Genomic DNA, 26,355 nt, shown 5'->3' with positions numbered 1-26,355 from the left:
ATATTTTCCAACTTTAAATTAAAAAATAATGGAACTTATAATTTTTCAATATTCTCTTAACCTATAAAAAGCTTATCTTATTCGTGCTTTCAGTGTTCAGTTATGTGATGGAAATTTTTTCGGTGTTCAGATGAAGCGCCCATAAACTCTAAAGCGATTCTTAACCTATTTACAAATTAGAAAAGGTTGGGTAAGGTTTTCAAAGGATTGTTTTCAGTATTTTACCCCACATTTCCGTCAACTTCAAAGCCCTGCCCACTTTGAACAACCAGTATTTTGGGTGAAAATACAAGAAACAAATTTGCGATGGACGCGTAATATAATAAAGTATTTTTGTTTAGGTATTTATTATTTATTTTTTGTTCTATTTCCTTATATAAGACTCCATGTATAGGTAGGTGTTGGCAACTACCACATATTAACCTCGAAGTGAGCTGTCATTTTCTCCTGTCACCTTCACTTGTCACCTTTACGTAACACTGAGTTCTTTCTGTGATTGTCAATTCCCCCCGTCAGCACTTCTACACACTACTGGTTCAAGCTCACTACTGACTCCTCCACTAATTTCGACTCCTTGATCCGAAAACGACCTGCTTCGAATCGATGGATAGATATTAGTTCAGTAAATCATCATAGAGAGATAGATAGTCGGATAGGTGGGTGAGTAGATATATAGAAATATAGATAATTACATTGATATTAAATTATAATTATATTAAATTAGTATATTTATCCACATGCATGAAAGTGTACAATAATTCAGCTGGACTTGGCAAATATGTGGCTATGGAGTAATTAATGACCATTATATGGCGCCAATTGTTGGTTAAGATTCGTTTTAACGTCCCCGCCAGTTTCTGTATAAAGAGTTAATGTTTAGTTATTTGGGCTTCAGATGTAGTTTAGGTTACCTTTCAACATTCTTGGAGGTAATGTCGAAAGTTAAATTCGATGAAAAAAATTGTATCACGAGCGTCTCGACATCACCTCCGTATCTACCACCTCCCCACCCTCAATATGACCAATGGCGCTCTACTCCTGCTCCTGGATTAGTTTAGGTTAGTTTGCAGTCAGGAAAATATATTTTCTGGTGTATTTTGGTGTGTTTTGTTTAAATCTGACTATCATTTTCTTTGTAAATTCTCCATGTCTTTATAAAATGTCTGACATTTTCTCATAAATGGAGATTTTCCAAAGAAAATCAGTCAGACTTAAACAAAGCACAGCAAAATACACCAGAAAAACGTATTTCCCTGTAAAAAAAAACGAAGAGGGCGTTAAAATTAATAAATATACTTTATAGTAACCATAATCAGGTTTTACATATTGATTAATACAACTATCTCCGTCAGGGGTTGGTATTGTGGTGTTACAGTGACCAAGCTTTCCAGGAATCAGGGATGGCCTTATCAAGCATCAACTTTGGGAAAAGTTGTGGGATACGTGATATTTGGTTCACACTCAGGATGGGATGGAGAAAGGAAACTCACAATGTGCTCTCTGTATACATATTGTTTTGGATGTACAGTGACGCTTGGTGCTGGGAAGTGGCAGCGTGGTTACAAGCGTGATGTAGAGAGAGCTGGTTGGTGAGGGTGCTCAGAGGAGGACCAGCTTGTGGGTCGCCATGGTCGCCGGCGGGAGCGGCGGAGGAGGAGGAGGTGGTGTTGCTTGCTGGTGGCTGTGGGTAGTAAGAGTGGTCACCACGAGGTGTGGGTCGCCATGGTCGCCGGCTGGAGCGAGGGCCGCCAGGCAGGAGTGGAGGAGGAGCTGTTGCTTGAAGACTGGCTGTAGGTAGAAAGAGGTAGGTCACCACGAGGTGAGATCTTATATAGCGGAGGTAGGCGTGGCTTAATAGTTGACCTCCGTCATGTAAGGCGGCGCTGGTTGACCTAGACCAAAAGTCATACACTGGGGAATTCGCGGGGTCGGCTACTCAGCGACAAAAGCGTTTGTAGGGGAGGAATGCACGACAAAGTAAACAAAATTAACACTCATACGTAGGAATTACAAGGGTTAAAAAAATATCATCTTTCTTTTGCCAGCATTTGGAAGCTTAGAAAACCCTCATCTTGGAGAACTAGGATCTTTTCTTATAGATAAGTCTGGTTTGACAGAACAAATTTTTGTTATTTGTGTGGTTCAGAGAAAATAATATTTACTCATCTAGTGTCGTCAATTATACTTTAATTTATATCAAATTGTTTATTTATATAAATAGTAAAAAGAAAAGAAAAATGGATCACAAATTTACACAAAACTTGAAATTTACCACAACCGTTTAGGAATAAAAAGGTTGTAGTTGTAAAAGAAATCCACCAGATGCCAGCACGTGACGGTTCAATCGTAGAAAGTGAGTTTGGCCAATCAAGGGCCATGCTGTTATTCACATTATATGGAGAAACCTTAATTAATGAGAGGGTCCTCGTATCATTATCAGTATGGCGCCTGCATGTCACGGGACTGGCTCTGCCGCTTCGATCACAAAGTTGACCAAACTCACTATTAATCTACGATCTACGTAATGCTACAAGCATACCACGAACATCACTAAATACCCATTTATTAGTCTTGTCGTATGAATCGAAAATTGAAATGAAATCAAACTAAATTTAACTTCAGAACAAATAACATAAGATAAATACGTGAAATTAAGTTTAAAATATTCAAGTTGCTTTAAAAAAACGATTAATGATTGTGTTCGTGGTACTTACATACATTGACCAACGTACAAAATTGTCTTGACTAATTACGATGGTACTTTTTTTTTGCTTACGCGTCTACAAGCAATTATTTTCGCGTTCTTTTACCATGGGCTATATATTAATACTTTTACTTTCTAGTCATCATGAATTCTCAATTGTGTATAACGTACTGTATAAATAAAAATCAGCCATTGAATTTGAAACTAATCATAAGTATTCTGTGGTTTCATCCTGTACTAACACTGGACAATGAAAGCTAGTAACAAAGAACAGCTTATAGCTAATGGAAATGTTATAGTAGATTTACATTTAATAAAAAAAAGTTATTATTGACATCGGTGTATATAAATATATTAATAGGCTCGTAGTTCATCGAGTCATCGACATTGTTGCCATGCTAGCGGTTTTTCCTCCAAATCTAGATGTTTTTGACCCTTCATTCTAGCTGGTAAATTTGCTGTTTAGCTGCTAGCGTTTTTTTCGGATTTAACTGATGTCTGGCGAATTTCTAGCGGTTTTAGTTATATATATATATATATATATATATATATATATATATATATATATATATATATATATATATATATATATATTGTAGGGTTACTTGATATTATGTTGTCTAGCACTCAGGATGGGGTTGATGGAACTCTAAGGTGGTGGTTTTCTTATATAAAATATATTATATGAAAGACAATCTGGTGCTGGAGATGCCGTGTGGTGAGGAGCTTGCTCGGAGGACACGTTCAGTGAGTAGCGTGCTTGAGGAGGTATCTGTGCAGGAGCTTCGTTAGAAGAGATTGAATTGAAACAGAATTGAATTGAATTGAATTGTAACAGTTTATTTAGCCAGAAAAATACAGATACAGAGTGGATTATAATAACAATATTAACATGGCTGAGCCAGTTGAGAACCTGAGCTCTCTTTGAGGCACCTGATATATACTATACATTTATCTCAAGGAAGTATTATGTAACATTTAGTATCATCTGGAATAGTACAATAGCATGGTGGTAATGAGAACATCTCATAATGTTACCACGGTTATCACTTCAATATTTATTTATTTTATTATTTATTATTTTTATTTTTATTTATTTATTTATTTGTATTTACTTATACAAACATATACACATACATACATATATATATATATATATATATATATATATATATATATATATATATATATATATATATATATATATATATATATATATAATATATACACATACATACATACACATAAATTAGAGTGAAATTTAAAAACATACGTATAATGGGGGAGCAGTACATCCTGGATTGTGCAGTAATAAGGTTGAACAAGAGGACAGAGTTTTCAGGATTATGTCTAGTTGGCAATTATGTGTATTGCAATGGTAATTACTTATTTATTTACATGATAATTTCCGATAAAACGGATTTGGTGGTACAATAAAAGCAGGTACTGTAAATTTAGTAAGTGTTACAAGAAATATTAATACTGAGACAATAGATATTTTTTTTAGCAAGATCTCTCCAGCACCTCACCACCCAGCTCCCTCAGAGAGCTCCTCGCCCTACAGGACCTCTGAGCAAGCTACTCCTCACCTAGTAACTCCTTAGCACTGCTCTGTACAACAATATATGTATACAGAAAACGCAGTGAGTTTCTATTCTACCTCATTCCTGAGTGTGAGATATAAATAATAATAATAATAATAATTAACGGTTTATTGAAAAAGTTCTGCAGCCCGAAGGCTGAAAATATACATTGGACATAAATGACTTATTACATACATTGGTGGTTTAACAAAAGCCTTCATTAGAGAAAGGTAAAGGAACATACAGTGAACATACAGATTAATGTAGGTGTTGAACAGCAAACTCGTAGTGTAGTAACTCCCTCCCAGATTGTGTTAGGAGGGACCTCACGTGGTGTAGTAGTTCCCTCAGATGGTGTTATGAGGGACCTGGCGTGGTGTAGTAATTCCCTCGCAGATGGTGTTATGAGGGGCCTCACGTGGTGTAGTAATTCCCTCACAGATGGTGTTATGAGGGACCTCACGTGGTGTAGTAATTACCTCACAGATGGTGCTATGAGGGACCTCACGTGGTGTAGTAATTACCTCACAGATGGTGTTATGAGGGGCCTCACGTGGTGTAGTAACTCCCTCACAGATGGTGTTATGAGGGGCATCACGTGGTGTAGTAATTCCCTCACAGATGGTGTTATATGAGTGAGGTTTGGTCTTAGGCCTTCCTATCGTAGCCGGATTAACACATAGCTGGTTGTTGTTGGGTCTCACGGGCCGTTATCACTGGGTACCTGGGACCTCACTGTGTGAAGGTTAACTTGGGTACGACTGTTACTGTTGAGTTGTTTTCACTGACTTAAGCACTGTTCACCACTGTTCACCTCTGTTTAACACTGGTTCCGTTCCTTTCCTAAATGAAATTGTAACTTCTGGCGAGAACTTGTTGATATTCCGGTGGGGAGGTGGGTTCAGGGGAGAGGGTTGGTATGGGCCAACTTAACAGTTGACCTGGCTGTTCGGAGAGGAGCGCCAGGTACGTCTTGACCCTTCCGTGGTCAAGGATGTAGATATCTACATGTACGTACGTTTGTGTGGCCATACAAAGAGAAAATAGACATCTAAAGAGAATTGACTACTGGCCACATTACAGTACGCCACAATTGGTGTTCAGGAACGGAGGGTAGAATGAATCTCAGTGGATTTTTTTTATAGATTTGTAGGAATATTACCTACGCGGACCTTAAGCTAAAATGCTGGTCCACCCTTCTTAATGGAGAGACAGAGCTTATATACACGGCAGCCGGAAGTAAACCAGTGGGAACTCGCCGGTTTCTTGATTCCGTTGCTAGGGAAGACATAGCAGGTGTGGACCAGGGTTGCCAACTCGGATTTTCAAATGTCGCTAGGCTGGTACCTAAAAGTAGCTAAATGTCGCTAAATCTTCCATGGAAAGTCGCTAGCTATTATTCCCCCCCTTCAGTAATTTGATGCAAATAATATTTTCATAATGCCGACTATAATGGACGGAGTATAAATAAAATGCATTATGTAAAAATATCATTTTTCAGATTTTCTGTGAAATGTGGCGCAAGAATATTGCATATTATCCCAGAACACTTTGATGTTTTTAACTTGAGTTCACTGCCTGCCTTGCTGTCACTAAAACATACTTTACACACTTCACTTAAGTGTTCTACCACACGAATAGAACAATGTTCAGCTACAAACATGGCCAGAGTTCCCTCCACTTTTTTTGCTTCACCAAGTTTCTTGAATGGTAAAATTGTCTGTCTTTCTGCACTAAACGGCTCTTCTGCTTTCTTGTGTTTTTTAGTGTTTTTATGTTTTTCAATGTCGCACAACTTAGCAGACAAAGTACACTTGCAAAATTTACAAAATCCTTTTTTATTATCTCCTGGCACCTCCAGAAGCCAATTTTTGTATCTGTCATCTCTGAGCCATTCCTTCCTAAATCGCTGCGAATACTGTGGCTTACCCATTTTCAATTGGGACTATGAAGGGTTCAAATTAATAAACAGCATGCAAACAAGCGGAAACTTTCCTTGATGGTTTTTGGCAAAGCGGGTAAACAGTGTCGGGGCAACTGTATGGAGTCTATGGGCCACCCATGGTGGATGGGTATGAGAAGTTTGGAACCACGCAGGCTTGATAGAATTAATTCTATAAGATGTTTTGCTAATATTCTTTAAAATTTAGCGTATTAATGAAATTCATATTGCATATCTGACAAAGAGGTAAGTTACCCAGGTGCTACAAAGGCGAAGGTAACAGACAAATAAATGACGACACGGCAACATTAGCCATGGACGGGCTGACATCAAGTGATCAGGAAATAGACGAGTCCCTCCTTCTGTACCACGACCCGTTCAAATGTATTAAACTTTTCTTATTATTTATTGTCCCTGTAACCCCCTTTGCTATATATTATGGCTCGAAATTAGGAAAACTGAGTTTTCATGGACAGTCCAAAAGTATCCAGAAAGTCGCTAGATTTCTGTGGATATCTCTAGATTTGCGACAAGTCGCAAATCGCTCTAAAATGTCGCTAGAAAAAAACAAAAAGCTCTAGATCCAGCTACAAAGTCGCTAAGTTGGCCACTGTGTGGGGACCCCCCGTGTTGCTAGGATACTGTAGCAGCTGGTGACCCCCCCATCCTGAACAGCTCTCTTGGTTGCTAGGATACTGTCGCATTGGAATGCGGATGCGCAGTTGTAGGGAGAGATCACTACTATATATATATATATATATATATATATATATATATATATATATATATATATATATATATATATATATATATATATATATATATATATATATATATATATATATATATATATATATATATATATATATATATATATATATATATATATATATATATATATATATATATATATAGAAAATGCCATTGTGAGTTTGCTTTCTTACCTCCATCCTTGGTGCGAGATCTCCTACGTGTACGTATGTATGTGAGCCTAAGCAAGAGAAATTTGACAACTGGCCACATACACTACGCTACAATATCTTGAAATTGATTGGAACTAGCAATGCATACGTCAGTGAACCAATCCTGATATCAACACCAAGAGCAAGCGCATCTCGAGAGGAAACAGAGGTAGAGGAATTCGATGATTCCTCTCTCTTCCTGTTTTAAAAGCAAGCCATGCATATCCTTTGATGTTGATTATACATTCATATTAGGCTACTTATGTGACATTATGCCCACCGATGTGTTAATTAGCTATACTTCTGTGTACCATACTTTTTATATTTATCATTCTATCTATTTGTGTATATTAATCAGTTCAGTTGTCTATATATCTATACTGTATACTGTATATATAACACATGCTATTATCTCTACAGTCACAATCTAGCGGATTAGGGATCAAATCTAGCGTGTTTTGGAGTCTCATATAGCGGGAATGTAAATTTGTAGATGGCAACACTGATCATCGACAAGGAGTAGTCCTGTTGCGTTCGTTAGACAACAACAGACACGCGGTTGTTAAGTGAAGGTTATCGTTAACCTATAGTTTAAACCAGTAATCTCGTTCGTCAAACCCAACGGCAGAACATGGCGGAGAGAAGATGTTATTATTTAAAGCGTAATCCTCCTCATGACGGTCAGTACTCCATCATCCCGTTCAAGACAGACGAGGTGAGGGAGAGAGAGTGTGAGGTTGAAGATGTCACTGTTCTCTTGTCTAGTGTTGGTTGTCCTTCACTGGTCTCTAAAATAAGGATTGAGCTTAAGGCACAGAATGTTATATTGTTTAGTAGCTTGGATGATATATGGTGGAGGTTCAGCATATAGAGACTGTGTGCTTCTTAGGAGGGAAATGGGGTTATGAATATCAGAATTTTCATGCCATTACATGTTTTCAGTAGTACTTAATAGGCATAGGTTGTAGGTACGGCAGCTGGGTAATTTTCACTTGTTGCCACTATGTTTTTCCGATGGTTTTTGATGTTATGAACAAATTTTACCTTAATTTCTGGAGCAAGTCAATAATTTCAGAGATAAGTCCCCCACCCCTTCCCATCTCAGAATTTAGATATTTGCAACAATAATCTATGTCACACCGTTCACTTTTAGCAAGTTAAAAATAAATTTTTCTAGTGTATTTGTGTGTGTTGAGACCGAATATGACCTTCCTTTTTGGCGGAAGTTAGCCGTTTTTTTTTTAAGATTTTTTTTCGTTTGACCTTTTCCGAGAAAAAAAAGTGGCTAAGCGACTAAAAAATACACAAAAAACATTAGAAAAACAATACCCAAACCTAACCTATCCTAGCCTAACTTAACTGACTCTCACCTTATGATCGGTCTGACTAATTACCCAAATGTTGCCACAATTAAGTCAAATAATGGTTCTACATGAATAAATCGGACTGCCAATCACTTCTCGACTAGTATTTGGTGTCACAGTAAAAAAAAATTGGAAAACTTACTTTAATCTGAGTTAATAGATCGCTTGCATGTACCGAGGGAGCGAGTAATTACCCAAATGTACCCAAATGTAGTTGCAATGAAGTCAAATGATGGTCCTACAAGCGTAAATCGGGCTGTGAATCACTTCTCGATTATTATTTGGCGTCATAAAGTCACAAAAAATTGGTAAACTTAATTTAATCCGAGTTGTGTTAGGTTAGGTTAGGTTAGGTACATGCACTCGATCTATTCACTCAGATTAAATTAAGTTTACCAATTTTTTGTGACTTCGTGACACCAAATACTAGTCGAGGTTAGGTTAGGTACATGCACTCGATCTATTAACTCAGATTAAGTTAAGTTTACCAATTTTTTGTGACTTCGTGACGCCAAATACCAGTCGAGAAGTGATTGGCAGTCCGATTTAGTCGTGTAGGACCATCATTTGACTTAATTGTGGCTACATTTGGGTAATTAGTCGGACCCGCGTCTGATGGAATCACCTATTTCTTACCTTATTGGCCTGGTTCTTGTTCGTCGTTGCATTCTGGGATTCTTACAAAACGCCACATATGTTGGTCTTTGCGATATTTACATTCAGTCTTGCTCTTAGTACACTTTACTGAGGTTGGAAGAACACCATGCGATCGAAAAAATGCTATAGTTTCTTCGTTTTTTTTTCCCAAAAACTCGCAATCAGCTCCATATACTTTAAGTGACACCCATCGCAGACTTCCATGGTCGGAACTGAACTTGAATTTCAAAATATGAGAGATCAAAAAGAATACTCGAATTTGATTGGGCCAAAAATACCGCGAATTAAACCCAAAAACATTTTAATTGGTTTCAAAATCAAAAAGGCTTTTGATTGGCCGCGTGACGTGTACAGCAACGCATGCGTAGGATGATTTATGAAGGAGACGCAGGAGACACGCAGTGTTGAAGGAGAGGCAGACGATAATGGCTGGGTGTTAATGGAAGAAAATAGAAAATATTTTGGAAAAGCTATCTCCGTTATTATACATTTCTGCCGGTAATGTAATAGATGAAAATTATCTTATAAATAGACGTCTTATTCGAATATAATAATAGATTAGTGGTAGGAATGAACGGTGTGTAAAGAAAATAATACCAAAATCTAGGTTAAAAAGTGTTTAAAACATCAAAAGCCATCAGAAAAACAGTTTTGCATCTAACCTAACCGGGGGAGCTCCACTGTTGTTTAATTTACTGGGTGTGTACTGCCACGTACGAACTTACGTACAGGTGCACCATTATCTATTACAGTATGTGGATCAAATTATCACTGAACATTTTTGTGTAGAGAACTGTCAGAATATCATAATGACCAGTAATTTATGGTAAATTTTATTCCTGCAGATATTTTATAAATACAAATGTTGTGTAAGTTTAAATACTATCAGGAGTTAGGGAGCAGGCATACAGGTACCAACATATGACGATACACTGGAGAAAATATCAAAACATTTTGCCCAGAGTTTCCAATTATGAAGACGGAAAAGTTACAGTAATGTATGAACTAATTAGTTTGATTATTACTGCAGTATTACTCTTATAAAATATAATACACAGTTTGCTAAAACACTCACTGCCTCTGGATTTTTCTCTAGTAACTCTCGGACCTTCTCAACAGCATTTTGTGTCTGAAAGAAAAAGGAAAATTCATTAAAAGGTACAGTATACTGTAATTAAGTGATCCCTGCACAGCAATATGTACAGTACCATAATAAAATTCAGGATTGGCCAATTTAAACTAATGGTTTAAACCATGATTTACACCAAACAAAAAAATATATATTTTTTCCATTAATTACAGGTAGTTATAATAATTTATAGTAGATTTGAAAAAGGCATATGTTAGGGTGAACAGAAAAGCATTGTGGGAGGCATTACAAGTGTTTGGGGTGGGAGGAAGGCTATTAAATCCAGTAAAAATATTCCATGAAAACAGCCAGGCAACAGTAAGAACAAATGGGGAAGAAAGTGAAACACTTGAAATAAATGTGGGTGTTAGACAGGGATGCATTATGTCCCTGTGGTTGTTAAATATAGGCATGGATGTGAACTATTAAACACTGGTGAATGTGGTGGTAATAAGCTTTCTTACAGGGCTGCACACATCTCAAATCCTGATTATAAGGGAGCCAAGTTGCCACTGTTCAGTACAACTGGTGACTGCTTCTGTTTATGGTTGGGCTCTGAACCTCTAATTCTAATTTGTTCAGATCATGTATTACGTAAATGGGTCCAAGGGAGTCAAGATACCACTGTACTTCAATGATTTCTTTTAAAAGTTTCAATTATAAAAGTAGAATAGTTTTTTCCATGTATTAAGGTGAACTAAAACATAGTTTTTGCCTTTAAGCATGTAGGATGAGTTTGGATGACTGATCAAAGCTTGTGTTTTTCAAATTTGGCCTTTGCACAGTGATTTTTTGAGATGGAAGAGTATAAATGATTGCTAAATCATCCTGAATGTAATGCTTATGATTCTTACCAAATAAAAAGTTTATAAAAAGGACTACAAATATTTATAACTCATTAAAACCAACATTATACCATTAAAAAAAGTTTTTTTTTTTATCTTTTTTAAACAATGTTTTTCTCTAACCCTGATTAATAATATACAAAAAACTCTCTAAAACTATTACTGCCTGAGTGTAATGCAGATAAGTGAAAATCCAGCTTTGAGCAAAGTTCCTTTATATTATACTATTTTGCCCCAGACACTCACTAGACATGGTGGGAGGTGATGGTGAAGACTTGACAGGGCTTTGTGTGTCGTTGCATGAATGATACACATGCCTCACACCCTTTCCTGTTACAGTGTAGTCATGCTGACATTCTATTACAGTATAGTACTGTACTGCACTGTACTCTTAAGCCAAGAAACTGTTATTATCAGGCTCAGAACTTGTTATGGTTAGACCAAGAGCCTCTTATACTTAAACTAAGTGCAGTAATGTACTTCATATAGTTGGGCCAAGAACTTGTTAAAGATAGATCAAGAACTTAAAGTATAGGTATGGTACGTCCTAATGGTCGACTAACTATTTTATTTTTGGGCATATAAGACGCACTTTTATGTCTGAAAAATTACTAAAAATATCAGCCTGCATCCTATATGTGAAGTTGCTGTCTCCCATAGGCTAATGAATCCCCCAGCTGCTGTCTCCAGTAGGCTAAATTTATGAATGCTGGATCGACGTACAATATGCTATTTTCTACATCTTTTTACTACTCAGTATGTTACATGCCCACTCAATCTTACATGTACTGTACTGTATACAGATTGTGCAAAAAAAAAATATCAAAAAGTTTAAAACTCTTTTAGGTCAAACACCAAACTTCAAATTTCTATTTTTATAGGGAGAAAGAGAGAGAAAAATCTATTTATTAGGTTTCCGTTGCAAATTTTCATTTTTGGAGTATTTTGGACTTTTCAATAGCACACGGGTTAATATTTGGCATGTAACCATTCCTCTTCTAGTGTTTATGACTACCCAAAGATGTTATTTTTTATTTATGAATCGATATTTAAGTGTACCATTTCTTGTGCAAATGCTTAGTAGCTTTTTGGCCGTGGATATTTTGCCGAGACTGGCTAAATTCCTACTAATGCTATTTTAGCATGAGAGCACACTGAATAGCTAATAATCCATTACCGGCAAACAACGTGATAACTATATTTGACCGTGACTGGCGGCATTTCGCATTTATTTCACTGCGAGTTGATCGTCGTGTAGCTATAACATACAGTGGGGTATGCTATAACGAACGGATCCTACTACGAATATTCCTATAACGAACGGTTTTACCTATAAAATTGAGAATGCTATAACGAACGAAACTCCTACAACGAACATTATTTAATTTTTTTTTTTTAACTAATTTATTGTTTTTTTATTACAAGTATTAATGATATTCTTTATTTCAGGGGTTTGCTGTAGATGCATATTTATGCACTTTTTTACAATTTTTACAATTTTACATTATATTTTTCAGTGTTAAGTGGTTGTATTTGGGGGCCTTGAACGGATTAATCCTATAACGAACGAATGCTATAACGAACAAGGTTCTAGAACCAATTAGATTCGTTATAGCATACCCCACTGTATGTAAAATAAATTTCAAAATGACCAATAATTTGCTTGCAAACACAGGAAAAAAGCCTTTAGTTGAAGAGAGTCTCAAGCAAGATGTTACCTCCACTGAAAAGACAGAGAGACTGGCGCCTGTTTGATGTGTTGCCAGGCTGGATGGCGTGCATGAAACTAGTTTCCTTCCCTTCAATTATGTTCAATAATTGTTAAAATGGCTAACAAAATTAATATTAAACTTTTGAAATTATTGAATAGTATAAACTTCTTGATATTTACTAAAATAGTAAGGAATTTAAGCCCTAAAACCGATTACTGTATTGGCGGACTAATACTACAGCTGGTGGATTGCCAAATGCAAGCGAAAACATGTTGAGGTCGGCTCGTAAAAAACTCGTTAATCAAGGGATTGCTCGTTAACCGAAGTTAAGAATCTTATGGAAGGTAAATCGTTAACCGAAATCTCGTTAAACGAGGGATCATTGTACAGCAATAAAATGCTAAATATCTCGCTTAAATGTAATTTGCTCAAGAAATGCCATTTGAAGAAAAGTGTCTTAGAATTGTCAAAATTACTGATTGCACTTACAAAATTCCTGAGATATATAAGAATCAAAATAGACCTCCATGCATGCCAACTTCAAAATATTAACCAAAATATAAATAAAATGAAAATACTTTATTGCATTTGTCTGAAATCTGTGTGGCTCTTAACCATAACTGAATGGTAACTTTTTATCCTGTTTAATAAAGGATAATATGAATATTCTGTCGCCAGCACAACAACCACACCCTAAGTTAACGACCTGTATGACAACTACTGGTTAGGCATTACTTACCGTAGGTTAGTTTAGGACAACTACTGGTTAATCATTACCCGGAACACAATCCCCAAACTGATTGACGTTCAGGTTCACAATTCTTTCTGGGTAAACAAAGAGTGTAAAGAAACTTGCCCATAGTTCACCCTGCCCAAGAATAGAATACTGGTCCACTCACTTGCAAGGCTAGCATATTGACCATTGGACCACAATAAGGGCTAGGATTGTAAAGGAAAGGTAAACTGATTTTCAAATTCCAGTCAATAATGTTGGAGTCCATGGAACCCAAGGATATCAACCTGTAGTCTTGTGTGGGTCTCTTTAAGTCACCTGTAGACTTGTGTGGGTCATTTTTAGTCACCTGTAGACTTGTGTGGGTCTCTTTTTACGTCACATAGCTATCCAGGCTTTGGGCATGTACAGCATTGGAATTTGAGGAGTGACATGAAAAAGTTTAATTATTTTTCTTTCAGGTTATACTAGGACGGTCAGTAGAAGCAACCAATTTAATTCTTGATAGAGGTATATCTAGGAAACATGCTTTATTCACACGCAGAGGTGATAACTGGATTGTTAAGAACCTTGTAAGTATCTAATGAATTTTGTAAAAACAGTCTATGCTATGATTGATTAGTATATTTTAACATTTTGTATGGTTTTTTACAAGTATAATTATTCATGTATACTCTACAGTAGTAGTTTTGGTATTGTTACTTAGACCCTTGATTTTTTATTGGGTTTGTCCATACAATTTCCATATAACATGACTCTACTGATGACAAAAAATTTAGCTTAGTGTATAGAAAATTTTATGAGAATCAGTGTTCAATACTTCTGCTAAGCTTACTACTTGGCCTGTCAGTCACTTCAAACAACTGAATTAATGTCCATCTTAAATACAGTGTATTGAACTGAGTTGTTTAATCTGCAGGTGATCCTGTTATTCTAATGAAGCAAAACCATGTTAACTTTAATTATAGCATAACTTGAAAAACCACAAATATTAAGGCATTAAACTGTTTAATATTACTTGTTCCACAGAGTCTGAATGGAGTATTAGTGAATGATAAACCTGTAAAGACAGAGGAGGAGCAGGATTTGAGTATTGGTGACACAATCATATTTGGTGGGTCATCAAAATTTACGTATCATTTTGGTGTGAAGGAGATAATGGCCAGGGAAGGAAGTACCAGTACTTCTCAGTCCTGCTCCAACAACAAGAGACTTAAATCTGAGGACAGCCGGTTGGTGTGACACTAACTTTCTATATTTTTTTTTTATTCTTAATTTTGAAGAGGAGGGGTTTAATATTACAGTGTCTCTCTCTCTCTCTCTCTCTCTCTCTCTCTCTCTCTCTCTCTCTCTCTCTCTCTCTCTCTCTCTCTCTCGCTCTCTCGCTCTCTCTCTCGCTCTCGCTCTCTCTCTCTCTCTCTCTCTCTCTCTCTCCTCCCTCCCTCCCTCCCCTCCCTCCTCCTCCCTCCCTCCCTCCCTCCCTCCCTCCCTCCCTCCCTCCCCCTCCCTCCCTCCCTCCTCCCTCCCTCCCTCCCTCATGTATATATGTATGTAGTATATATGTATGTATAGATAAATCGATGGTGGGACACTGACATTTAAAAAATGTATATACATATATATATTTTTTATTATCTTATTTTCTTCATTTTACTATAGTGCCTAGTCCGTGGCCCACCTGAGAACCACCCCATGGTCCACCAGTTAAAGACCACTGCGGGCCTATACTTATTGTACAGGGGCCCTTATGGTTGTGAATATATTATATAATGAAATACTTGGTGTACACTTGAAACAAGGTTATACGCTGGCACGCTGCGCGACAAATTGGTTTCAGTGTGCCCCTAGATACCGGTTGGCCCTAGGCCGATGGCCTACTTGGCCTATTGGTAAATCTGGCCCTGACAAGAGGGAAGTACTGTAGATATACAGCTAGACCCCGACTTACGACGGGGTTAGGGACCCAAATCCAGGTCGTAAGTCCGAATGGTCGTAAGTCTGACATAGATAAAAAAAAATAAAAAAAATAATAAAAAATCTACAATGAAATACAGTACAGTAAAAGTAATAAATAATGAGGAATGGATACAGTGTGACTGAGCACTTTAATGTAGTCAGCTGAATGCACATGGGGCCCCCATGATTTTCTAATTATACATGGAGACTACATTAACTGGAAACGTTTCGGTATAGAAAATGCGTGTGTCATTTGAAAAAAAAAATGGTCACAACTGCGGCGGTCGTAAGTCCCGACGGTCGTAAGTCGAAGCATTCGTAAGTCGGGGTCTAGCTGTACTAGTGAAAGGAATAGTGTGTAATACTGGGTAGGGGAAAAAAGTATCAGTGGTAGGATAAGCCGTATGATGCATACAAGGGAATAGTTTGTGGGAACTATGACTATGCAAGCCTAATAGATTAGTGATGGTGTGAGATGCGAGACATTCAAGTTGTTATGTTTTAAATGCAAGAAAGTGGTTTTCTTACCGTAGAACTCGGATACCTTCACACTGATTCACCCAGGAGATTATGGTGTATCACTACGCAGAATTTCACTGTGTTTCCGGCATTCAATGCGTTGTGTACTTGATAAATGATGATTTAATGAATTCCATTAATTTCCAACATCCATCTAAGTTTCTAGTTATACTTAGTCAAAACCAATCAGTCATTACCTTTGATAATAATAATAATAGAGGGGTCACAGATACGGGCAGATAATTGCACTTACGTTTATTTGGCACAATTCCATACACTGGACTTATAATTTGCATGGATAGGTCAGTCACTCACATTCGCGCCACAGTACCGTAAGTTATAAGGGAGAGTTTGTCAACCTGGGGAATTAATCGTTAGATCTATTAGGCCGGCCTGGAGTGCTCTTGTAGCAAACAGGCCCTCACCAGTGATCACTTCCTTTACAGGATGCGTTAACTTTTCGCGGGACTTAACAACAAACTCGGGGATTTGCACACACAGACTCGTAGCACTGGTAGGACTGTATGGCCCGTTCTAAGTCCGCGGAGCAGGAGGTCTCCCCTCGCCCAAGGTCTAAAGCCCACTGACTAAAATGTGGTTTTGAGGGTGAAATGATTATCAGTACAACACTGTCTCACTAGCCTCCCCCTATTGGCTGGCCGGGTACCTTATCTCTACCTAAACAATTATTTGGGATGGGTTGTGGGGTGGGTAGGCCCAACGCAACCCATGACACAAGTGAAGGACAAAGTAAGGGATGTGTGAGCTAATACAGGTACTGGGAGGGATGTGTGAGCTAATACAGGTACTGGGAGGGATGTGTGAGCTAATACAGGTACTGGGAGGGATGTGTGAGCTAATACAGGTACTGGGAGGGATGTGTGAGCTAATACAGGTACTGGGAGGGATGTGTGAGCTAATACAGGTACTGGGAGGGATGTGTGAGCTATTACAGGTACTGGGAGGGATGTGTGAGCTAATACAGGTACTGGGAGGGATGTGTGAGCTGGGAGGGATGTGTGAGCTAATACAGGTACTGAGGGATGTGTGAGCTATTACAGGGATGTGTGAGCTGGTACAGGGATGTGTGAGCTATTACAGGTACTGGGAGGGATGTGTGAGCTAATACAGGTACTGGAAGGGATGTGTGAGCTAATACAGGTACTGGGAGGGATGTGTGAGCTAATACAGGTACTGGGAGGGATGTGTGAGCTAATACAGGTACTGGGAGGGATGTGTGAGCTAATACAGGTACTGGGAGGGATGTGTGTAAGAAATTTGAGTTACTATGGATACAGTGAAGGATATACTGTATGTGTGAGAAAGTTGTGCTAGTGTGGATATGGGGAGGGATGCTTGTGAAAAAGTTATGCTATAATAGTATGGATGAATGAATCAGATGGACTGTATAAATAGTATAAGGTAATACAGAATATTTTTAATTTTTGTAATATATATAAACTTCATTGGTGGTTTTTGGTGTTTAAGGAGGGATTGATGTAGATATTTTCATTGAAACCATGACAGTATACAGTAAGAGTGACAGAGGCTTGTTAAGAACTAATTATAGTGCATCTGAATACTGTACCTGTATTGTAAAGACATTACAGTATTTTATGAAGAGTAAGACTGTGCTTTAATTGTTATTTATAAAGATATTTGATATATTTTGAATCATTTGTTTTAGTCCAGTTGTTGGTGTATTGCAGAAGTATTTTGCAGACCAACCTAAGCCAAGAACATGCAATACTAGAGCAACAGTTAAAGGAGAGTGATGCCCTTCAACTCAGATTGGAACAGGAGAGAAACCAGTTGCGTGATTCACTGCAAAAACAACAGGAACAACTAAAAGACAAGTAAGATTCTGTTTCATTACCTTTAGCTATTGGAAAAGTAAGACTCTCCATTTCATTCCTTTCACTTACAGGAAATACAATGTTTTATGCTGCCTTCCTCTCTGCTGCAAAGATGATTAAGGCTGTTTCATTCCCTTCAACTAGCTTCAGGGAAAGTGAGACTGTTGCTTCCTCTATAAGCCAGAAAAAAGGGCTAAGGCATCACATAAAATTTGTACTTACACCCAACATAGCAAAGGGGGAAGATCATAGACATTGTCCTGAGATAATTACTGTATATGGTTGATTAAGAACAATTACAATCTGTAACTGGAATGTTTGTTTGAAAACTTTTCTCAGGCCATATAATGAGTGTGGTATGAAGTACAGCCACAGTTCTCAGCAGCAGGCAGTTGACAGCTGATCAGAGCCTTGACTAATATATTTTATTGTTCTCTTGGTCTTAGTTTAACAGATTCTTACCTGATTTTGGTAAACAAAGAGTTCAAAATTTCCTTTATTGGAAAAACTTGTGGATTGGACATAAGCCTCGAGGAACTTCTGTGGCAATGTAGTTGTTTAGATAATTAAATATTTGACCTGTTTTTCAGATATCAGCAAGAGAAAGAGAAGCTGGAACACCAGTTTGCAGCTGGTGCTCTTGCCCAGCAGGTGATGTTGAAAGAAAAAGAATCTTTAGCACAAAGATTAAAGATGCAGGTCAGTTGATCTTTTAATAAAAGGTTTATGTTACACTGTTGTTTAATAATTATACAGTATTTACTCTATTGTTATATTTTAAGAGGTGTAGAATATATTTAGATTTTGTACTGGCTGCCAGAAATATTGACTAACCATTGATATTGATTGGTGCAAATAATTCTTGATGCTCTCTCTATCAGATTATATAAATTTTATTTACCCGACCTTTTATGTAAACTAATTTTGTTTTCTTGATAAAATCACACGGGAAAAGGGAAACAACGGAGCACCTTAGCTTTCGTCTTTATTCAAGACATCTTCAGAGGCCTCTGAAGATGTCTTGAATAAAGACGAAAGCTAAGGTGCTCCGTTGTTTCCCTTTTCCCGTGTGATTTTATCAAGATTTATCTTATCCACGTTTTCATTGTGGATCTTAATGTAATTTTGTTTATATACTTGTTAAATGGTTTATACAGTAGTATGTCCATCATGTACGTAACATTTAGCAGGATGTGCAATAGGGGGCAGTGAAATTTTGCTCAAAGCTGCACTCTTCAGGCATTGTTCCTTATACATATCTAAGACTCCATGCCAAATTTGAAGCCGATATGTCGAGGTTTAGTCTGCCGCATTTTCTACTGAAATTTTTAAATTTACCTACAGTACTAGCCAAACAGCCGCTGTGGCGGTGCAATGTTCTGTTCAGTGTTTATCAACTTTTTTTTCATATCTCTTATTTCATTTAAGTTGTCTTGTTGCAGATGAGTATGGTGCTATGTCTATATTGATTATCAGCCTTTTCTCATTTCATTTCTCAATGTTGTGTTACTGTACTGTAATGTAGGGGAGACCTGGGTAAGTTGCCGCTTGTGACCGATACTTGATTAGTGATTATGCTGGAGCTGCCATTGCTACTGCCACCTTAACTGACTATGGCATTATCACAAAGGATGACAAGAGTCAGGTTATTGGACCACATAAGCTGCGGGATGCGAGACAAAAATACCGATTTAAGAGGCAAGAAATTGAGATGGCTAGTTTAGATAATTTGACGTCACTCTATTTTGATGGTAAAAAGACCGCCACTCGTGTGATGATAAAGAATGAGAAGACCGAGAAATGGAGTTCGAGGATGATGGTGAAAGATCATTATGTCATCATGGTTGAGCCTGGCAATGAATATCTCACACATGTGACTCCCAAGACTGGACACGGAAAGCAGATTGCCAAAACTATTCACGAGTTTCTGGTGGAGAAAAATCTAACCCAGCAGCCCATTGTGTGTGTTGGTTGTGATGGAACCAATGTAAATGTAGGATCAGAAAATGGAGTCATTCATCATCTTGAAATGTTACTTGGTCACCCGCTCCATTATTTCATATGTCAGCTTCACGGAAATGAGCTGCCTTTCCGCGCAGTTTTTTATCACTATGATGGTAAACCAAGTGGTCCTGAGCATTGGCGTGGTCCCATTGGAAAGCAGATCAAGGAGTCTTTGTCTGAGCTTCCAGTTGTCGCCTTCCAGCCAGTCAGTTTCCCTGATTTCCCTGTGTTTAATGATGAAGTGGAGAAAGATCTGTCCTGGGATCAGAAATACCTGTATAGGATTTGTAAAGGAGTTATCACAGGTGTTGTTGAAGATGACTTGGCTGCTATTGAGCCAGGTCCTCCCTGTGTGTCAAGGTGGAACACCTTATGGATTAGAATCCTCAGGCTGTATGTAGCAACATCAAGACCCAGCCATGAGTTGAAAAGAATTGTCATTACAATAATAAAGTTCAGTGCTCCAATGTGGTTTTACATCAAGATACACCCTTACGTAACACACGGCTCAAGGAACGTATTCCAGTCCCTGCTATATATGAAACACCTGAATAGTGAGGAGGAGACGATAGTGAAGAAGGCTGTCCAGAGAAATGCATACTTCGCCCACACAGATCAACTTCTTCTTGGTATGTGTGCAGATGAGGACATGACTGTTAGAGAAAAAGCTGTCTCAATGATAAGAAAAATTAGAGAGGAGAATCAGCATAAGGAAGAATGCACTGGCAGATCTGAAGAGGAGGAGGAAGATTCTGATGCTGCTGTTGACGAGAATTTGTTAAACTATACTGATGAGGAGGGTAAAGATGGAGATGGGAATGAGGATGTGCCTCCTGTAGTCAACATGAGAAAGGTGGTGACTCCGAAACTAAAGTGGCAAGCAAAAAACTATCATTCCATGATTAACTGGAGGAATGAACTCAAGACTGAGCCTCCTTACATTGCTTCTCTGTCAAATCTACAGGTTAATGACATTCTTGAGACACCATTAGTGGTGCCCAAGTGGCCAAACAGCACTCAGGCGGTCGAGAGAGGCATAAAAGTGATGACTGAAGCTTGCACTGAAGTGACGGGATACGAATCGAGAGATGGATATATTAGGCAAAGATTATTGTCTAGGAAAATGATGTCAAGGTTCCGCACAAAAAAGAATTTCAATATGAACTTGTAATGATTTTCTATACGGTGTACCTGTAAAATAACATGTGAATTAGATCGATGTCACCCATGTAAAATTTATCATTATCCTGGAAAACATTAAATGACACCTAATTTTTGGTATACTGTACACTAAAAGTTGACAAAAAGTCGTTCGCGATGCGGCAGGGTAAGTATGCATGAAATGGCATGAAATTTTGCACAGGTGTTTGTTACAGCCATACAAACGATGCCTGAAAAGTGCAGCCTGCAACTCAAATAAAGGTGTTTTTCCCTGCCCCCTAATGTGCAATATTGTTTGTTTTCACATTTGATAACCAAAGAAATAAGCAGCTGTAAAAGAAATTCATTATCTGAAGGAAATACAATTTTACAATTTTTTTTTATTATTATTACGTATTATGTTAAATACCAGGGGTGGCCAGACTTGCTTAACCCAAGAGCCGCATACGATAATCTTCATACGTTCGAGAGCCGCAAGACATGAAGAAACTTTATACACGTTTTTATTGTTACATACACATTTTATTACAAAATTTATATGCAAATATTACAAGTACTAAGACATACATGTATGCAGTATTATATACTAATGTATGTAGATTTTTAAAATCTTAAATTGAACTAATTTCAATAATTGGAATGCTCATATGCTGTGTATACTGTATACCTAATGTTATCAAAATCTTGAGTGATGTTTGTTTTAACGGTGTTGAGTAAGTTTAATACATAATGATCTACGGGAACATCTCAGAAAAAAATATGCAACTCTGCATTTTAGTAACATAATATGAGAGTGCTGAAATAAATGGTAAAAAAAAAAATACTGTCAAGTATTTTTAATTAAATTTATTTGTCTTAGAAAATGTTTGGTCAAAGCTTGGAGGAAAATATGCAAAAGAAAAGCAAGTAAACCAATAAAATTAAAGATATTTTAATCAGATACCACCTTACAAAGTTACAATATTGTCATAACATTATTTATGACGTAAAGAGATATTGCTACAATAATCTGGCTATTTACTACTAGTAGAAGTCTTGTGGGTCTCCAACTTGGCTGTGTCTCTTTGAAAATTTGGCTGATATGTTGTCAAGGCTGTTTGAATTATCTTCGTCAGGTTGTTGATTTGTGAGGATTGTACAATGTTTTGACTTAACAAACTTCATTACGGAGTACAATGATTCGCAGCAGTATGTTGTGCTGAAAATTGAGATGAGTCGCACACTAGTTTTCTTGAGTTCAGGATATTTTGTTTCTGGAACTTGCTTCCAGAACTCGACTGTAGACTGAGGTTTATGTATCGTCTTTAAACCCAGGTCCTCCTGAAATTCCATTAGTTCCATTTCCACAGCAGATGATTCTGTAACCAGAGGTTTGAGAATTGGACAACAATCATTGATTACATCAACCATGAATGGATTTATAAGAAAGGCGAAGTAGGGTTTCAGCTTCTGTAAGTCATCAAATCTGGCTAGGAAATTATCAAGGAGTCCTTGTAATTTATATTTGTATTTTTCCAGTTTGTGGTCTTTATTTGAATATCAGGGAATGTTTTTACTCTCCTTTTGAGATGGGGAAAGTGGCTGAAGTTTCTTGACAGTACAGTATGTCTCTTTGAAAAACTCTTATTTTATTCTGGAAGCTGAAAATTGTTTGAGCAAGATCAGAAACAATCTTATCCTTCCCCTGGAGCGCCAAGTTGATTGTTTGTAGTTGTTTTGTTATGTCAGAAAGGAACATCAGATCTTGCATCCATTCATCATTTTCCAGCAGAGGATAGGATCATTTCTTTTCTTAAGGAAAAGTAGTGATAAGGTTCAGCAGATCTACAAACCTATTCAAGATGTTGCTGATTAACACCCACCTCACAATGCAGTAAAAAGAAACATTGTTGGGCTTGTCTTCAAGCTCCAGTTCTTCAATAAAGTTTTTGAACTGTCGGTGGGTCTTCTCACTTGAGCGGATGAAATTGACAATATCTAGGACAATTTTCATAAAATTTTCGTACCTGAAGTATCTAGCTGCTAGGTGTTCATGATGAATGATGCAGTGAACAAGGAGGAACTCTGGAAATTTAGGATCACTTTTCATGAGTGCAATTAGTCCTGCATATTTCTCCACCATTGCAGGTGCTCCATCTGTTGCAACACTGACATGTTTATCCAGTGGAACATCAGCATTTGTTAAGGCTCTGTCAAGCGCATTTTTAACGTCGGCACCACGAGTTGTTTCTTTTGGTGCCTTTAAGTCTAATATCTCTTCTTTCACAGTTCCATCAGCGGAAACATAACGAGCAAATAACGCCAGTTGTGGGTTGTCTTGTATGTCTGTAGACTCATCAAGAGCTAAGCTAAATGCTAGGGAATTCTTCAAATCATTGTGCATCTTGCTTGCAACATCAACACTTATCTGGGAGATACGCCTCTCTGTAGTGTGGCGTGAAACTGGAGTTTGTGCTATTGGTCGCTGAAGTTTTGTGTTATTGGGATCTAACACTGCAACAACTTCAGCTATATTCTTCTTAACAAATTCTCCATCAGAATATGGGCGTCTAGCATGAGCAATATTCCATGAAATAACAAAACTAGCTTCAGTTGTCAACAGTGTCCGCTGGCTATTTAGTGATGATTTTAACACAGCTTGTTTTTCTGTAATTTTGATTTAGGTGGATAATCACACGAAAAAATTTTGTGATTTGCTTCGTAGTGGCGTTTCAAGTTACTGGCTTTATAGTGAGTGAGTGACACATTGCAGATAAGGCGCAAAGGTTTGTCTCCTTTATCGGTGAATGCAAAATCTTCCACCCACTCTGGCTTAAAATTTCTGTTTTCATCTTCATACTTTCACTTCTTACAATTTGATGATGCCATTTTCCTTCACAAAATTTTCCCAGACAGTGCTCTCAAATATATTTAACAGTATTTAAAAACAACTTAGTCTTGTGAACTGTAAACATAATTTATATCCTGAGTGTACCAACTGGATCTGCACAGTTCAAAGTCATATGTTACGCTGTGTTAATGTACATGTCATGACGTGAGGCCGAGCCCTGACCTTCCAGGCCCATCCCCTTGCTCCTCCCTCTGACATTCCTCCGTAATCCCTCTGCTGACCTTAAATTAACTGATCGGAGATTTGCTGATCTGAAACTTCTTTAATCCCTTTACCTCCCACCATCCCTCCCCTCAGCACTGATGAACGACACCTGACCCAGATCTAGCATTAAAATTAAGAGTTAAATTCTTAAATATTTGTACTCGCCTTGAATGTTTAACTTAGGTTTTCAACCAGTCGAGTCTTAGTTTATAAATATAAAGCTCAAACATTTTTCTTATTTACCGGTGCTGTACCTTTAATGTTAATTATGACGCAAAAAGGAGGTGAGCCGCACATTGAGTGTCAAAGAGCTGCATGCGGCTCTTGAGCCAGAGTTTGGCCACCCCTGTTATATACTGTATAAAATAAAATTTAACTTTGATTTTTGAAGCATATGTGAAAATTTTGACCTAAAGACTGTACACTGTGCAGCACTGGTAGATGATAGTTTTGTTAATTTACTGTATATACTCGTCTATAACCCCCCTTCGTATATAGGTCGACCCCGATTTTTTGACCAAGAAATCGTTAATTTATGAAATTCCTCGTTTATAGGTCGACCCAAGTTTTTGAGGGTAAAGGAACAACAAAACCTTCAGAAAAACACTACATCCTATAAACTTGTTTACCATTTATTATTCCGACACTTTACACTGAAACGCGGGTAGTTTCAACAAAAATATTGTATATTTCCATTCAAGTATTTATTCAAGTGAATTAGGATAGAATATTATTGTAATACAACAGTTTTTAACTGAAAACCATTCGAAAAGCGATTACGGTAACATATTTTGAACGAAAGAAAGCAAAAGTCATTGTTTTCGTCACAATTTTATCCCACTTTCCACTGTAATACGTACGTCATTTCAGCAAAAAATATTACATTTCCGTGAATGTATTATATCAACCACAGTATAAATAGAATATCACTAATATAACAGTATTTTAACTGAAAACTATTAAAAAAACGAGTAACATATCTTGAACATCAGAAGGTTTGGTAAAGTCTTTTGTTTTCATCATGTAGTTTATCCTAATTTACATTGAAATACATCACGTTTCGGCAAAACTACTATTTATTTCCGAGAATATGGAAATGTAATATTTTTGCTGAAATGACGTGCGTATTATACTGGAAAGTGGGATAAAATCGTGACAAAAACAATGACTTTCGCTTTCTTTCGTTGAAAAGATGTTACCGTAATCGCTTTTTGAATGGTTTTCAGTTAAAAACTGTTGTATTACAATAATATTCTATCCTAATTCACTTGTGATGTAACAGTTTTTTAACTGAAAACGATTCGAAAAACACATGTACCGTCTAGCTGATACGGCAGAGCCCTGGTCGCGGAGGCTTTGTGTTTGCGTCGGCCCTTCTTAAGCAGCTTTTAATTTTAGCGTACGTTGAAATTGTGTTTACCGGTATATTCTTATTTTCTTGCTTCTTATTTTCCATAAATATGACAAGTTTGTATATAATACAATGTTATGGTACTTTTAATTTACAAGTATTCATTTTTAAAAATACAGAAGACATCAAACAAATACCAGCACTATGGTTATTTGCGTGACTCTCCCGCCAAAAAAGACCAAACAGCTGGTACTCTCTCCCTCAGCCCTACCAAAAATAGCCCAACGACATCTTTCTTGTTTATTCTCTTCCAATTTCTCACTTTAACTGGCATTTTTTACTTCATATTGCCTACATCAGATAAACTACAGTAATTGAGGTTAGACACTGTTATAAATTTGATTACCGGGTCCTGGCAGGTGCCGTTAGAACCACCTGACCCTACCAACAGTGTTGCAAGTCAGACAGCATTTTTTTAATCATCCATGTGCACGAGAAAGGATGGATGGATGAAGGCAGCATACAAATATGGCTTAAAAAAGTCTGGAACTTTAGACCAGGGGGATTGCGCAAAGAAAAAAGTCTTTTTGTGTGGGATATGTTTCGGTCACATCTTGTTGACAGCGTTACTGCTGGGATTAGGAAGGAAAACACTGATACAGCTGTGATTCCTGGTGGATTAACAAGTCTTGTCCAACCACTGAATGTTTCCATAAACAAACCATTTAAAGATGCGGTAAGAGTGAAGTGGAACAACTGGATGATAGAAGGCGATAAGACATA

At 37.4% G+C, this 26,355-nt stretch overlaps 1 protein-coding gene across 13 annotated transcripts in view; it reads left to right on the top strand.

The window, feature by feature from the left end:
* Positions 1–7,698: 7,698 nt before the first annotated feature.
* The window catches only part of LOC121857380 (E3 ubiquitin-protein ligase rnf8-like), a 47,790-nt gene continuing 29,133 nt past the window's right edge, over positions 7,699–26,355 (top strand). For 9 of the 13 annotated variants that reach the window (XR_006087177.1, XR_006087178.1, XM_042353394.1 and 6 more), the window contains exons 1-5: positions 7,699–7,906; positions 14,093–14,203; positions 14,661–14,863; positions 17,816–17,962; positions 18,553–18,661. Coding sequence is in view for 11 of the 13 variants with exons in the window: in XM_042353394.1 (XP_042209328.1) it covers positions 7,823–7,906; positions 14,093–14,203; positions 14,661–14,863; positions 17,816–17,962; positions 18,553–18,661 (654 nt within the window). In the remaining 2 variants the exon portion in view is untranslated. The remainder of the gene's footprint in view (positions 7,907–14,092; positions 14,204–14,660; positions 14,864–17,815; positions 17,963–18,552; positions 18,662–26,355) is intronic. The other 4 variants (XM_042353390.1, XM_042353392.1, XM_042353391.1 and 1 more) reach the window with 4 other exon arrangements.

Source organism: Homarus americanus, unplaced genomic scaffold (assembly GCF_018991925.1).
Source record: "Homarus americanus isolate GMGI-L3 unplaced genomic scaffold, GMGI_Hamer_2.0 scaffold13944, whole genome shotgun sequence".
Taxonomy (NCBI): domain Eukaryota; kingdom Metazoa; phylum Arthropoda; class Malacostraca; order Decapoda; family Nephropidae; genus Homarus; species Homarus americanus.
Note: the sequence above shows the minus strand (reverse complement) of the source record. Positions and strands in the feature narration are given on the sequence as shown.